Source organism: Nicotiana attenuata, unplaced genomic scaffold (genome assembly GCF_001879085.1).
Source record: "Nicotiana attenuata strain UT unplaced genomic scaffold, NIATTr2, whole genome shotgun sequence".
NCBI classification, from domain to species: domain Eukaryota; kingdom Viridiplantae; phylum Streptophyta; class Magnoliopsida; order Solanales; family Solanaceae; genus Nicotiana; species Nicotiana attenuata.
In genome coordinates this window covers 8676-22545 of record NW_017671379.1, presented here as the reverse complement: position 1 = coordinate 22545, position 13870 = coordinate 8676, and the positions used below count along the sequence as shown (strand labels likewise).

Sequence of the window (13870 nt, the reverse complement as noted above, 5' to 3'; positions counted from 1 at the left end):
TGTGAGTCGAAACACCTCTAATCAATAAATAACGATTCTAAAACTTCAACTTGTCAAAGATGTGTCTCGTGAATACAAGAGTCAACAAAATGAAAATCGTGTAATATGAAAGCGGGTGGCGTTGTAATGAAAAAATGATACATGCATCATTAGAAAAAGAAAAAAGAAAAAAGGATACCTTGGCATTTACAAAAACAAAAGAGCAATGCGTCTGCCGGAGTCGAACCCGGGTCTATTGCTTGAAAGGAAATTATCCTAACCGTTGGACTACAAACACCTTGTTGTATACTGTTCATAGACTTATATATATATATATATATATATATTGCATGTAATCGGATATGTCATATATGCCATGTAATTTTATTTATTTATTTTTGACAGGCAAGGTTTACTCTAGCGATAGAATATTTCTACAGCCAATTGACAAGTTGAAGGTTCGAATCACATGAAGAGTAAGTAAGACACTATCGATTTTCTTAAGTAGAGCAATGACTGAAAAATAAAAAAAAATAAAAATCTGTAGCCAATAAGTTGAAGGTTAGAGTCACGTGAAGATTCTCACTCTTTTTTTCAGAAAAGAACAAAACAATCTTATAAATTGATGTCGACCTCGTTCAAAATGGATTTAATTTACTCCCACATCGCATTATTCCAATGTATATACTCTTCTTATTCATACAAAATTCCCTCTATTGTTATTTGTTCATATATTGCCAGAAAAGAACCAAAATCTGAAAAGCTTCTCTTAGAGGTATCAAATGTAGCCAAGATCCTCAATTCTATTTTGCTCGATGGACGATTCTTCCAACAAATTTTTAACATTTTGTGTGTAAAAAGACAAAACAGCATTTCGGCAATAAGCATTGTGCCTCTAATACCAACAATACTATGTTCGCGGCGGAGCTAGAGTATTAGATACAGGTTTGAACGAACTTAGTAGATTTTACTTGAACTTTGTATTTGTATTAAAAAATTTATTAAATATATATAAATATTTTATTGCGAACCCAATAATTAAGACGAGCTATCAATTCAAGTATAGAACCCATAAACTTTAAATCTTGACTTCGCTTCTGCCCGAGCCCGAGGTTGCGCCCATTCCACGCGAGGTCCTCGTTCCGGAATTAGAGCAACCTCTCCTTCCTGTTTCAGTTCGCTAAGTTTGAAAAGTCCAAAGAGCGCAGACTAGCCACGGAGCTTGGATACGGTTGATCTAACTTAGAACTATCAGAAATATTATAACTTTTTGCATGTGTATGTGTCATCCTAATATTTTACTTAAACAAATGTCTCGAGTTTGAGTTTGGAGAATCTTTTTGTTGGAAATGTTTTACCCTCCTTAATGAGCATTATGGCGTAAATTAGATTAGTAGGGTTAGTGAACTTCGAAAACTATATGCTTAAAGAATAAAAGTACTAGAAATCTTGCATCGTTTCTTCTACCATAATTCCAACAAAAATAAAGAATAGGGTAACAAGTTTCAATGTGTTTAAAAGTGTAATATAAAATTTGGAAATAGAACTTGATCATAGTTCTTGAATTATTTCTCATATATTACCAAAAAATAATGATCGGAAACAGCCTCTCAATTTCTCCGGAGTAGGGGTAAGGTCTGCGTACACACTACCCTCCCCAGATCCCACCTGTGAGATTTTACTGGGTTGTTGTTGTATATTACCAAAAAATAATGTTAGCAAATATCAAAAATATATACATAATATAATACCTATTTAGAAAAGTAAGCACTAGTTTTTGTAATACAAGAAAAAAAGTACATAATTTTTTAAACCAAAGCTTAGTGGTCCAGCTATTTAGTAAATCTCACTAGAAATTAAATTCTGATTTAGACTAAAAGACAAAAGAACAATGATCATGGCATAAGACAACAATCCATATGGGAATCTTGAGTAACATGGAGCTCTCCAAGAGCATTTTCTTATAAAAGATTAAGCATTCTGAAATTAAATATTAAAAGAGTTTAAGTAATATATATTGTCGATGTAAAAGATTTTTACGCTATTCAGTCACCTAAAAGATAACGGTGGGTAATTGTCCAAAAAAGTTGAGATCACAAACCTGGAAAACAAAGCAGGTTACATGCCGTCAGTATAAACGACAACGACTACGCCTCAGTCCCAAACAAGTTGGGGTCGACTATGCTTTAGTCCCAAACAAGTTGGGATCGACTATGCCTTAATTCCAAACAAGTTGGAGACGGGTATATGAATCCTCACTGACCGTGTTACTAAGTTAAACCGAATATTAAAAAGCATGGAAGAAATGACAAAGTTGTAACCACCTTTGTGTTTTTTAAAAAGTCTCATAAATAGTCTTTTTTTCATTGTAATTGTCAAGTTATAGAAACTTTGCAGCCCACCTATTCTAAACTATACTTAATTAAATTCTTAATAACTAAGACATATTTGTTAGTTCATTGTTATAAATTATCTCCATAACATTTCTTTAGGCAAAGACTCTCATTTCCTACATCTTCTGTAGTTTGTAAAACAGAATATGTGTCCAACAATACTTCCTTATTCAGCCAACTCTTGCCTTAGAGCAAGAAATAGAAGATTTTCATCTCAGAAATGCAGAGGAAAATTATATATAACAGCTGAAGTTCTTACAGTTGCACCTAAGAAGAATGGACAAAGTAAAATCCATGAATTATCAGTACAAGGAATTGCTTACACTCATCAACGCGTTCGCGAAGTTGTGCGGAGGCAAACACATGTTACGAATGATTGTTATAGAAAGCCAAGTTTTGATCCTATGTTTCTTGATGAAGCTTATGAATTATGCAGGAAAATTTGTGCAGAATATGCTAAAACATTCTACTTAGGTTCATTTCTTGATCCCTTCTTTTCAAGATTGACATAGTGATAAATAGTATAGTATCAAGTTATATGTGATAGATATCTCTTTCTTGTACAATCTATGGCTTCAAATTTTGCTATAATTGCTAATGTGCTATTAAGTTTCACTTTTCAAAGTTTTCATTTTGATGGTTATATGACTAATGTCTTATTACCTTGTCGATGTTATTGTTTGTTTATTGCTCCCTTTTCTGTTCTTGAGTCGAGGGTCTACCGGAAACAGCCTCTCTACCTTCATAAGGTAGGGGTAAGGTCTGCGTACGCACCACCCTCCCTAGACCCCACTTGTGGGATTTTACTAGGTTTTGTTGTTGTTGTATATGACTAATGTTCAATTTGATCATGTTGCAGGAACTAAACTGATGACTCCAGAGAGACAAAAAGCAATATGGGCTATCTATGGTAAGCTATAGTGATAAAATGATCTCAACTTTTAAGCAAATTACTAGGCCTTAATATTTAAGGTCTAAATTAACAATATCCAATATTGGACATGACCCGGGATAGGAAGGTGTGGAGGTCGAGAATCAAGGTAGACGGCTAGTAGGTAGTCGAGAGTATTAGTGTTAGTCTTGTATCCTATTATTGTTAGGTTAGTATTACCTGTTGTTCTTTTCGTTTCGATTTCTTACTATCTTGTTGTTGTTACTGCTTGGTGCTATTGTTTTTTTTTTCTTGTCTTTCGCGCGCCGAGTGTCTATCGGAAACAGCCTCTCTAACGGTGGGGGTAAGGTATGCGTACACACTACCCTCCCCAGTATTACCCGGGGTTTGTTGTTGTTGTTGTTGTATTTGATCTGTATGTTGAAAGTTGAACTTAAAATTGTTTTTGTTTTTTTTTCAAGTATGGTGCAGGAGAACAGATGAACTTGTCGATGGACCTAATGCCGATTACATGAACAACACTGTTCTTGATAGATGGGAAGAAAGATTAGAAGACATTTTCAACTGCAGACCTTATGATATTCTTGATTCTGCTTTAACTGATACCATTTCCAACTTCCCTTTAGACATCAAGGTACAAAAAAATTTCAATATCTCCTTCATTCTTGTTAAAAGAACTAATCTTTTTAGTATTATTGATACAAATTTTCGCGTTTATGATATGTAGCCATTCAAGGACATGATAGAGGGAATGAGAATGGATACGAGGAAAAGCCGATATGCAAATTTCCAGGAGCTGTACATGTACTGCTACTGTGTGGCTGGAACAGTTGGACTAATGAGTGTCCCAATAATGGGAATTGCACCAGAAACTCCAGTTTCAGCTCAAACTGTATATAATTCAGCACTTCATTTAGGCATAGGGAATCAACTAACTAACATTCTTAGAGATGTTGGAGAAGAGTAAGTTCACATTTAGGCTAATTCTTGGTAGTGTAAATCCAACTTGCCATTTTAGATTATCTAACCATTTTTGCTACTGATCTGTTTTAGTGCATTGAGAGGAAGAGTTTATCTGCCACAAGATGAACTAGCACAGTATGGATTATGTGACGAAGACGTGTTCTCAAGGAAAGTCACTGATCAATGGAGGGAATTCATGAAGGAGCAGATCAGAAGGGCAAGATTCTACTTCAACCTGGCTGAGGAGGGTGCTTCTCATCTTAACAAAGCTAGCCGTTGGCCGGTAAGATCACTTCATAAAAACTTCCATATCAATTCAATTAAAGATAGGCAAAGGCTAATCAAGATTCATGTACACATGAAAAGCCACATATAGACAGTTGTGAAAATAAAAGAAAGAGTTAATTACAATTTTCATCCTTGAGTGTGTGCGAGTGTGTTTGCGATAAAAATCTCCCACCAGCACTGGTACCAAGTAACTATGGTCTCTGCCCGACAACGCTTAGTTAGATGGGAAGAAATCACCTAATGCCTTTTGTCACTGCTAGGATTTGAACTCTGATTTCTCATAATTTTCACCCACTTCATTGACCGTTGGACCACGTTCTTGGTTGCAGTTGTGTTTTTTTATTCAAAGATCATTCCATATACTCTTATACTATGGACATAACCTTCCTACACTTTTTGAACTAAAGTGAAATGGTCAAAATGTTGCATCCATACCAACGCTAGATATGATTCAGGCACTCAAAATTAGTGTTCATACCACTTTTGCTTCACAGGCACCATTACTATGGCCAAATTATCTTCAATGAAAAGTTAAACTTATTTTATTCAATTCAAACGTTCATGGAAGTTATTACTTAAGTGTTTGGTCCCAAACGGGAAAGACAAGGATATTCCATTTGTTACGTTGTTCAGGTCGATTAGAAGGTATCGAAATAGCTAGAACTGAATGCAAAACGTATATGCATAGGTGATGGTGTTCATCTAATCCGCTATATAATATAGTTAGTGGTCGAAAAGATCCTATCTTCATGCCCCTCTTGTTCTCATGACATGAGAAGACAACAACCATGCAAAGCCTAATTTAACGCGAGGATAGTGTGTACCTAAACCTAAAAAAACAACACTTATAATGTCCTGTTTTTACTATGTCTTGATCAGTTTGTTATATGTTTTCTTGGGTGCAGGTTTGGTCATCCTTAATTTTGTACAGGAAAATTTTGGATGCAATAGAAGAAAATGATTTTGATAACTTAACAAAGAGAGCTTATGTTGGGAGGGCCAAAAAGTTAGTAACTTTACCTGTTTCATATGCTAGAGCTTTATCTGTGCCCAGTTTGGCCATTCAATAGACAAAATACAGAAAGTTGTAAGGTGTAAAGAGAATTATTGTATTGTATTAAAAATTCCAATATTGTCTTGAATTTAGAAGGAAATGACATTCTCTGCTTGAACAATTCCAAAATTGTCTTGAATTCTATGGTAAAAATCAAGTTATAGACACATGCAAACAAAAGAGTCTTTTATTTATTATGTTGTAGAAGATATCAAGCCGAGGGTCTACCGGAAACATCCTCTCTGCCATCTTAAAGGTACGGGTAAGGACTGTGTACACTCTATCCTCCCAAAGAGAGGCGGATCCAGGATTTTAGGTTTATGGGTTCCTACAAAAAATTTGAGTTGATACAATACTAACTGAATGAACGGACTGGGTTCCAAGCTAAATATTCTTATACATTTAATGAATTTTTCGATACAAAGATGGGTTGTAGACAAAAGCTACTGGGTTCACGGGAACCCCTAGCTATTGAACAGAATCCGCCCCTGCTCCCTAGACTCCACTTGTGGAACTACACTGGGTATGTTATTGTTATTGTTTTAGAAGATATTAGGCAAGATTCACATAGATAAAACATGTGGACTTCAAAACATACCATCTACAGGTAGACTTTCCCTCACAATGTATGTCCATGCCAAACTATTTACCAGACGTTAGGTCATATAAGATAGATTAAACTCGACAATCTTAAATTCAACTCTTAGTCGCAACTACTATCAACCAATCACTAGCTTTTGTTAGAATAATCGCAACTACTATCAGCCAATCACTAGCTTTTGTTAGAATAATATCGTAAAGTCAAAGAGAAAGAAGAACATCATGGAAAATTATTTTCTTCTGGTAGCCTTTAAGTGATACGGGAGAATCACTCTTGCATTTTCTCTTTTTTCTTTTTTTTTAATGTATCTTGTGTAGTCACTACCTGTCGCCTCTGCCGACGATCTTTCAGAAATAACATCTCTATCTTTCCGGGATAAGAGTAAGGATGTGTATATCCCACCCTCCCCAGACCCCACTTATGAAAATACTCTGAGTTTATTGTTGCTCTTGTTGTTATGTACCAATTAAGCAATTCTTTCCATCCCGATAATTGAATCATTTACGACTTAATAGTTCAAAAAAATAAAAAATAAAAAAATTTAAATAGAGTGCAAACTAAGCAAGGTGAAAGAAAATAAATTACTCAAGCACCCATTATAAGGTAGAAATAATATCTTGCCTCTACAGAGCTCAGACCGAGAGATATCGTCTTTCTACAGAGGTGACAAAAATATCGACGAAGGAAATGATGGTCCTTTCTACTAGTAACCAAAAAAATATGTAAGGAAAAGAAAAACGGTTGAACATTGTTTGTTGGAAATGATACATGCAGTAGTGACTCCGTTATCGGTTTAACTGTCTCTTCACTGCATTTCCATGAGGTCTCAGGAGAACTCTGAGAGGAAGAACACGTCACCTGCCCGATTTACATGCTTCATGCAATCGCAGTATCGTGATACTATAGCAGTAACAACTATAGAACTCATAGGAAGCTCACAGCATATAAACCAGTTAGCAAGAACTGCTGAAATAAAATCACCATGTTTATGCAGCTTGATCATAAGAAGTAATCTGGCGTTCTTCGGGTTACATCTGGTTCCCCTCTCCTAGGAGCTGGTTCAAACTGCAAAATGAAAAATGTAAACAACAAGAATAGTAATCCCTTTGTTCTAATTTATATGACAATCTTTCCTTTTTAGTCTGTTCCAAAAGAATAACCTCTATATTTGCACACTCTCTTAACTTTAATCTTACTATTTACACTTAATGACATGCTCTTCATAGCCATAGAAATGTCATAGCAATGTTTAAGATAACAAGTTCTAAGGATACTTTTGGTACGTTTCAAAGAAATTTCTTAAACTCCATGTCTAGTCAAGCACTTCCATATAAAATGAAACGGAGGGTGTAACAGTTATCAAGCTAGAGCACATAATTTGCACAACTAATTGTCTGCCGGTTCATGAGAGAGAGAAACCTGAATGAATGTATGGCCATTGCAGTCGTCAACTTCCAAGATGGATGCCATATTCCCACAGCGGTAGCAATAATTAGGGGCACTAAATATGGTAACCACTTTTTGATCCTGCAACAAGAAATTGGTTAAATCAGTCTCTCTTGGATCAAATTTGTACATAAAGTATATATAAGGTATATAGGATTAATTACATGTGCCCAATTGAATCCCTCCATAACCAGTTGGTGTGCTCTCGCAATTAATTTCAAGTTGTTGGTGTGGTTAAACTGCTCAGATATATCCTGTTAGAACACAAAAACACGATATCCCACAGCTTCATTAGCTCATACAAACAAATAAGAACCACTAGATACGTCAGAAAAAATTGAAGTGATGCGGAGTAGGTAAGTTACTTGGCCAAATGTATATCCAGCACCCCTGGGTGAAATACCCCAGCCGCATCGATCATCAGGATCAGACCACAAAAGATCACACATGGCCCCCTCATGTGGAACTTCTTGGACTCGGTCAAAATTACGAATATTATCAAGAGTTTCAATAGATGGAGACAAACCACCATGGAGGCAAAAAATTTCGGATTCAACCTATAAAGATTGCAGAAAACCTGTCATTACAATTTCAAGACCACACGAACTTCGGAAAACATCAAGTTTAAGGGAAAAACATGAAATTGCACAAGAAGCATATCTTTCCTCCTGAAATTATACAGAGAGAAAACCTACATCCAATAAACAAGCAAATATTTGGCATGTCGGTGGAGTGCTAGTTAGTTCAACTTAAGCCAAAACATGGCCAAAAATAAATTAGTAAGCTTTGTTCCTCACATGACCTCTCCACCAGATGGGGAGAGAGGGGGGGGGGGGGGGGAGGACAGAAAAGAGCTCTATGAATAGTTAATTACATGCCAATTAGCAACACGTCTCCATCAAACAAGGATTGATGAATATGTCATACAAGCTTACTATTCTATTTGGCAATCAAAATGCGTACAAATTTACATTTGATAATGTTCAATTTATCTGCTATTCGCTCGGCAAAATATCTCGACATTCTCAGAGTGCTAAATGCAAAATTCACATTTGGGAAAAAGCTTCTCTGAGGTAGTTTCGCCTCGTACAAGCAAAACCATGCTGAAATGCATAAAATGTAAGTAATTTAGATCGCAAAGCACTTTAAAAATCAGAATGAGCTCCAAATGTTATTTTGAACCTTGCAAATGTGCTCCCAAATAAGGCCTACATACAATCTACAATTAATGTACAAAACCAGCTCACTCAGCTGCCCAACATATTGCCAAAGCACTAAGAGCTTTCAAAAAGAACATTAATGCCTTGAGAAAATGTAATATCACTTGAACAACAACAACAACAACATACCCAGTATATTCTCACATGTGGGGTCTGGGGAGGGTAGTGTGTACGCAGGCCTTATCCCTACCTAGTGAAGGTAGAGAGGCTGTTTCAAATAGACCCTCGGCTCAAAAAGGTAGGGAGGAGGAGAAGAAGAAGGAAAATGTAATATCACTTCATTCCACAAAATTCAGGAATAGTCAACAACCTAGCATATTTGGCAAAGCTAGTTTTTCTTCATCAGAAACATGTGCCCCTCCTTGACAAAGAAATACATAAAAGCAAGGTATGGGATGCTTAATGCAATTTAGAACACAACGAATTGGCGTTCAATTTCAAGGCCATCCCAACATAATTCCATAACAATATTAGCCCATCCCAACATAATTCCATAACAATATTAAGTCTTTGAATTTCCATAGCCCAAGATTTAAGCAGCAGCAGCAGCTAAATACATATTAAAGAGAGAAAGAAACACGAAGAGACATAAAAGTAAAGTAATAGATAATAATCGTCTATGAAATCAACAACATAACTAAATTGAGGAAATCATACTAACCAACGCTGTGAGCGGGAAATAGTCAAATAGATCTGTGAAAGTCTTCCACACATTGGCATTACCATATCTGTAAAGGGCAAATGCAGTCTATCAGTTACACCACTCCACCCGCGAAACAATAAAGTTATGAGACAATGCAACCAAGAAAATGTATAAAATAGGAGGACTCACTTTCGTAAACATTCATCATAAAACCCATAAACCTGAGTAATCTGCAAGAAGAAAACAAACAATCAGATCTCAAAATCTAAACCTGAAGCAAGCCTCAATCCATAACAGAAACAGAATGAACAACTATTTTTAATGCAACTCACTGAGAAAAGGGATCCATTCGACGCAAAATGTAAAGGAAGAAATCCTAACATAATTGTATATACCTGACGGCTCTCATGATTTCCCCTCAAAATTGTAATCCGCTGAGGATACCGAACTTTGAGAGCCACCAAAAGCTGCAAAAACAAACAAGTTAACATTCAAAATGACACCATCACTAGCAACTAAGTAAGCACGACACTGCTTTGCCCTAAAAATTGAGATATTGGCGCACAACAAAATCCTCCTACTTCTATCCATGAAGAAGTAATAAAATCCCTCTAACTGCATTTGGAGGTGCAAGAGCTAAAAAATCTCACCGTTACTGTTTCAACAGAATAGTATCCACGATCTACATAATCTCCCATAAATAGATAGTTAGTGTCAGGACACTGCAAATATAACAAAAAACAGGACATGTTAGGAAAACAAATTTGACTGCCGTCGCCTTCATTAAAGTATAGGCATACAAATTTACCTAAAAGAAAAAGAAGCTAAAACTTATCAAGAAAATCACTAGAATAATTTTATAGCCTAGCATTTTATAGCTCATTAGCCATAAAAAATCAACAACCCCTAAGAGCTTGTTAATCAACTGACCAGCCATCTCATATGATTTCTAAGGATATTACGTCCTTGATCCTTCCCTTGTATATGGTTTTGTTTAGGCCTCGGCTTATGTGAAGGAGCTAAATTACAGGCCCATCCTCAAGAGAGAGAAATTGATTACAGTAACAAATATATACTTCAATAGTTAGATAACAGTATATGCACCCTTGTGTATCTCTAGAAACCTTATTGATAACAATTTCCCCTTCCTCCTTCAGCGCACGCGCACACACACACACACAGAGAGTGAGAGGGAGAGAGAGAGAGAGAGAGAGAGCACATCTTTTCCAACCAAATAACCAACATGTTTTCAAATGTTCATCGGCCATCGCCACCAAAAGAGGAAGTGAAAATTAAAAGACAGTTGTTCTTGGCAAAGCATAAACCTAGTGGCTAGTCCCATTGAACAAAATCCAGAAAGAACAAAAAGCGCAGGTACCTTCCCACCAATACGGAAAAGCTCAGCAAGATCATGGAATTGCCCGTGAATATCACCACATATAGTCACAGGGCTTTTCACTGGCTGCAACAGGGAAAGTTAAAACCATTCAATATTACAATAAAATAATCATGCACTTTCTAAATCTTTCTAATAAGACACAAATGGTAAACCTGAAAGCCTGAGAGTTCTCAACTTGATAAGAGAATAATTTGTTTTTAAGTTCAGTCTCGCATACAATGAATCAGTATGATCTTGTGTCAGATATATAAATCAGATTTTTTTACTGTGTTATGCATATTGGGCTAAGCTGAAGCCTCAGTTACATGCTTGTGGACCCAAAGCTTCAACAATCTAGAGAAAATAACAAAATTTTATTAGAATACACCTCTCTTTGCACCTATCATACACCTATATTTATAAAGTTTTACACCTCTCATTGCAATGATGTGAGAGAAAATAAACAGAATTTTGGTACAGAAAGAAAACAAACCCAAATTCCTTCTCAAAAGATAAAACAAACACAAATATCCCTGCATAGACAGATCACGACCATCTTTGTTACCGTCTGAAACTTGAAAACAAAGTGATTAACAAGCATAATTCGGTGGGGACGTCTTAATTCAAAACAAAAAGAGGAATTTTAAGTCCTGAGCAAGTCCCTTCCCCCCTCCCAAAAAGGAAAACAAACAGTCCCAAAGAAAAAGAGAAAAGGCAATCATATAAGTACAGTACCTGCACGTTGCTTTCATTCATTAAGATCTCCTTTGCTTTCCCGCATAATCCTCTTACCTAGTGACATTAAAATAAAATAAAAGTAAAACCCGGCAGGTTAATAAATGTAACACCTTTTTTTTTACATAGCGAGAAGCCTTATAAGAAAGGCAAATTAAGAAAAGACTACATGCAACAAGCCTGGTCCAATTCCACGAGATACCGCATTATCTGCATCACCATGACAAGAGCAGCCATAGACATATGCTCGAATGTTGTAAGTTCAAAAGCGTAACAAGTTCGATTTTGAAGAATGTTCATCGGGCTATCCCGAATATAAGTTTTACAATCAAGTTTAGCAGAAGAGCCAAAGTGATGCTACAAACTTCTATTTAGACAACTTTCTTTTGGCACGATTAACCACTGGGCACGCCAATTTATCAGCTCACAGGAATAGAGAAATGTAAAGATGGGAACCCTCCTTTTTGTTGTTGTTAGGGGGTATATAATGCCAGGCACCATCTTTCTACTTGAAAAACAATTACTAGGGCAAGATTACAAGTTCTTGAAGAAAAAACATGAATCACTTGCTGATTAAGAAACACATTCAAGTATTTAAGCTTAAACACAGTTAGACTTCGGCAAGTTATCATTAGGATCTTGGATTGCCTGAAGAAAGGAGAATCAAGACAAATATGTAGAAAAAGTAACCTGACGAAATGAACCATTTGTTTGTCGAAAATAAATTGTAGCTTTAAGGGAAAATAACAAGAAGACCTAACCAAGTTTTCCACTTCAATTTGTGGAAAAAAAGAAAAACACATTGAAGCTCTAGTAACAAAAATATATTGTCTTGGAATATTTCACTGCTTTACAGCTATAGTTTGTATGGAAAACCATTACACAACTGAAATTAATCAATCATAAAAAAAGGTTCAATTTTTAAAGCTAAATTACAAACTTCACCAAGCATTTTCTTTTATAAAACTATACTCAGTATGGAAATTAACCTACAGAAAAAAATAGGAAACTGAAATAATTTCAAATGTTGAAAAGTACCCATTTATCAATTCTGAAGGACAAAACAATCTGATTCAAATAATTTCCTCATCACCCCCAAAAGTTCCAAAGGGGGGGGGGGGGGATACCATACAGATTCTCGGATCAACAAACAAATCAGGAAATGAATAAGAAGACATACAAAAAACACAGAGAATAATCAAACCCAGATCCAAATATCTTCCAAAATTCATTAAGAAAAGCAAAACCCATTAACAAAAACAGAAAAAAAAAAGATCAAATGGGTAAAAGGTGAAATTTTTACCTCTTGTTCAGATAAGGGTTTGCACTGCATAAGCTGAGCAATTTGCTCATCAAGATTTCCTTGAGATGACACCACTGGATCTAAGCTCATTTTTTCCCTTCTGGGTTTGAATCTTTTCTTCACAACAAGCACAGAAAAACAAAAAAGATTGGAACTTTCCCACAATTCACAGCAGAAGGGGAAATGGGAGGGGGTGGTGGGTTTGATTTGGTTTTCTTGTTTCAGGTGCTATACGACATCGTTTTCTCGGCTCCACTCAAGAGAGAGAAAGAGAGAGGAGTGAGTGGTGGTGATGGAACCAAAGAAGGGAAAATTGGAAAGAGCCCTCTAGCTTTATTTTTCTTCTTTTACTTTTTCAAGTAACTATATTTTTCTCTTTTATATATTCTTTATAAATTAATTTATAATATACATATAATAGATAGATTTTATATACAATTAATGTATATATTCTTTTTATATTTGACTAGCAATTATAATTATTTTTTATCGATCCGTCAAATATGTTAAAAGTCCCTTTTTCCACTTGGTGTATATATATGATTTGGGATCTCAAACACTAAATTAATGGCAAAATGGCTTCCTGGCCACTTAAACTTGTAGGGCTTTTGAAAGTCGATACACAAACTTTTATCTTTCCCATTTAAACACTCAAACCCGTAAAACCTATAACTAATAAACACCTTTGACCATTGACTATGCTTATGTTGCGGTAACTTATCTTACGTGGACATAGTGCGTACAAGTCACATTCAAATGGCGCGTGTATCTGTTAGTATTCATTAAAAAGATTGTAAAATCAAAAAAATAAACAGAAACTATAATAGAAACACCCCCTTCCCCCGGATCTCGTCTTCTACACACCACCCATGTATCTTCGCACCATCCCCACGACCGGAAACAAGGCTTCACCCATAACCCACAACAACGACCAAACGAACCCAACCAGTCCCTCCTCCCCATCTACGCCTAACA

The 13870-nt window shown here is 35.9% G+C and overlaps 2 protein-coding genes across 2 annotated transcripts; one reads left to right on the top strand and one right to left on the bottom strand.

Annotated features, from left to right (window-relative positions):
- Positions 1–2385: 2385 nt before the first annotated feature.
- On the top strand, positions 2386–5647 carry LOC109207922 (phytoene synthase 2, chloroplastic-like). Its single transcript, XM_019370920.1, has 6 exons — positions 2386–2846; positions 3232–3282; positions 3726–3898; positions 3992–4227; positions 4318–4510; positions 5421–5647. The coding sequence occupies exons 1-6, from the start codon at positions 2519–2521 to the stop codon at positions 5583–5585; spliced, it is 1146 nt and encodes a 381-aa protein (XP_019226465.1). The 5' UTR covers positions 2386–2518; the 3' UTR covers positions 5586–5647.
- Positions 5648–6728: 1081 nt separating this feature from the next.
- LOC109207920 (serine/threonine-protein phosphatase PP2A catalytic subunit-like) lies at positions 6729–13220 on the bottom strand. Its single transcript, XM_019370919.1, has 11 exons — positions 12896–13220; positions 11593–11649; positions 10858–10941; positions 10130–10201; positions 9875–9946; positions 9669–9709; positions 9498–9564; positions 7982–8173; positions 7781–7870; positions 7590–7697; positions 6729–7235 (listed from the first exon to the last, which is right to left on the bottom strand). Exons 1-11 carry the CDS (start codon positions 12983–12985, stop codon positions 7170–7172), a joined length of 939 nt encoding a protein of 312 aa, XP_019226464.1. The 5' UTR covers positions 12986–13220; the 3' UTR covers positions 6729–7169.
- Positions 13221–13870: the final 650 nt, after the last annotated feature.

What these genes read in the sequence shown, in the direction of transcription:
- LOC109207922 (XM_019370920.1), top strand. Translation starts at nt 2,519, where the DNA reads ATGTGTCCAACAATACTTCCTTATTCAGCCAACTCTTGCCTTAGAGCA. An exon ending in ACTTCCCTTTAGACATCAAG is followed by an intron (nt 3,899 to 3,991) that starts GTACAAAAAAAT and finishes TATGATATGTAG; the next exon opens with CCATTCAAGGACATGATAGA. An exon ending in CTTAGAGATGTTGGAGAAGA is followed by an intron (nt 4,228 to 4,317) that starts GTAAGTTCACAT and finishes GATCTGTTTTAG; the next exon opens with TGCATTGAGAGGAAGAGTTT.
- LOC109207920 (XM_019370919.1), bottom strand. Translation starts at nt 12,985, where the DNA reads ATGAGCTTAGATCCAGTGGTGTCATCTCAAGGAAATCTTGATGAGCAA. An exon ending in TATGATGAATGTTTACGAAA is followed by an intron (nt 9,565 to 9,668) that starts GTGAGTCCTCCT and finishes TGCCCTTTACAG; the next exon opens with ATATGGTAATGCCAATGTGT. An exon ending in AGGGATTCAATTGGGCACAT is followed by an intron (nt 7,698 to 7,780) that starts GTAATTAATCCT and finishes TTCTTGTTGCAG; the next exon opens with GATCAAAAAGTGGTTACCAT.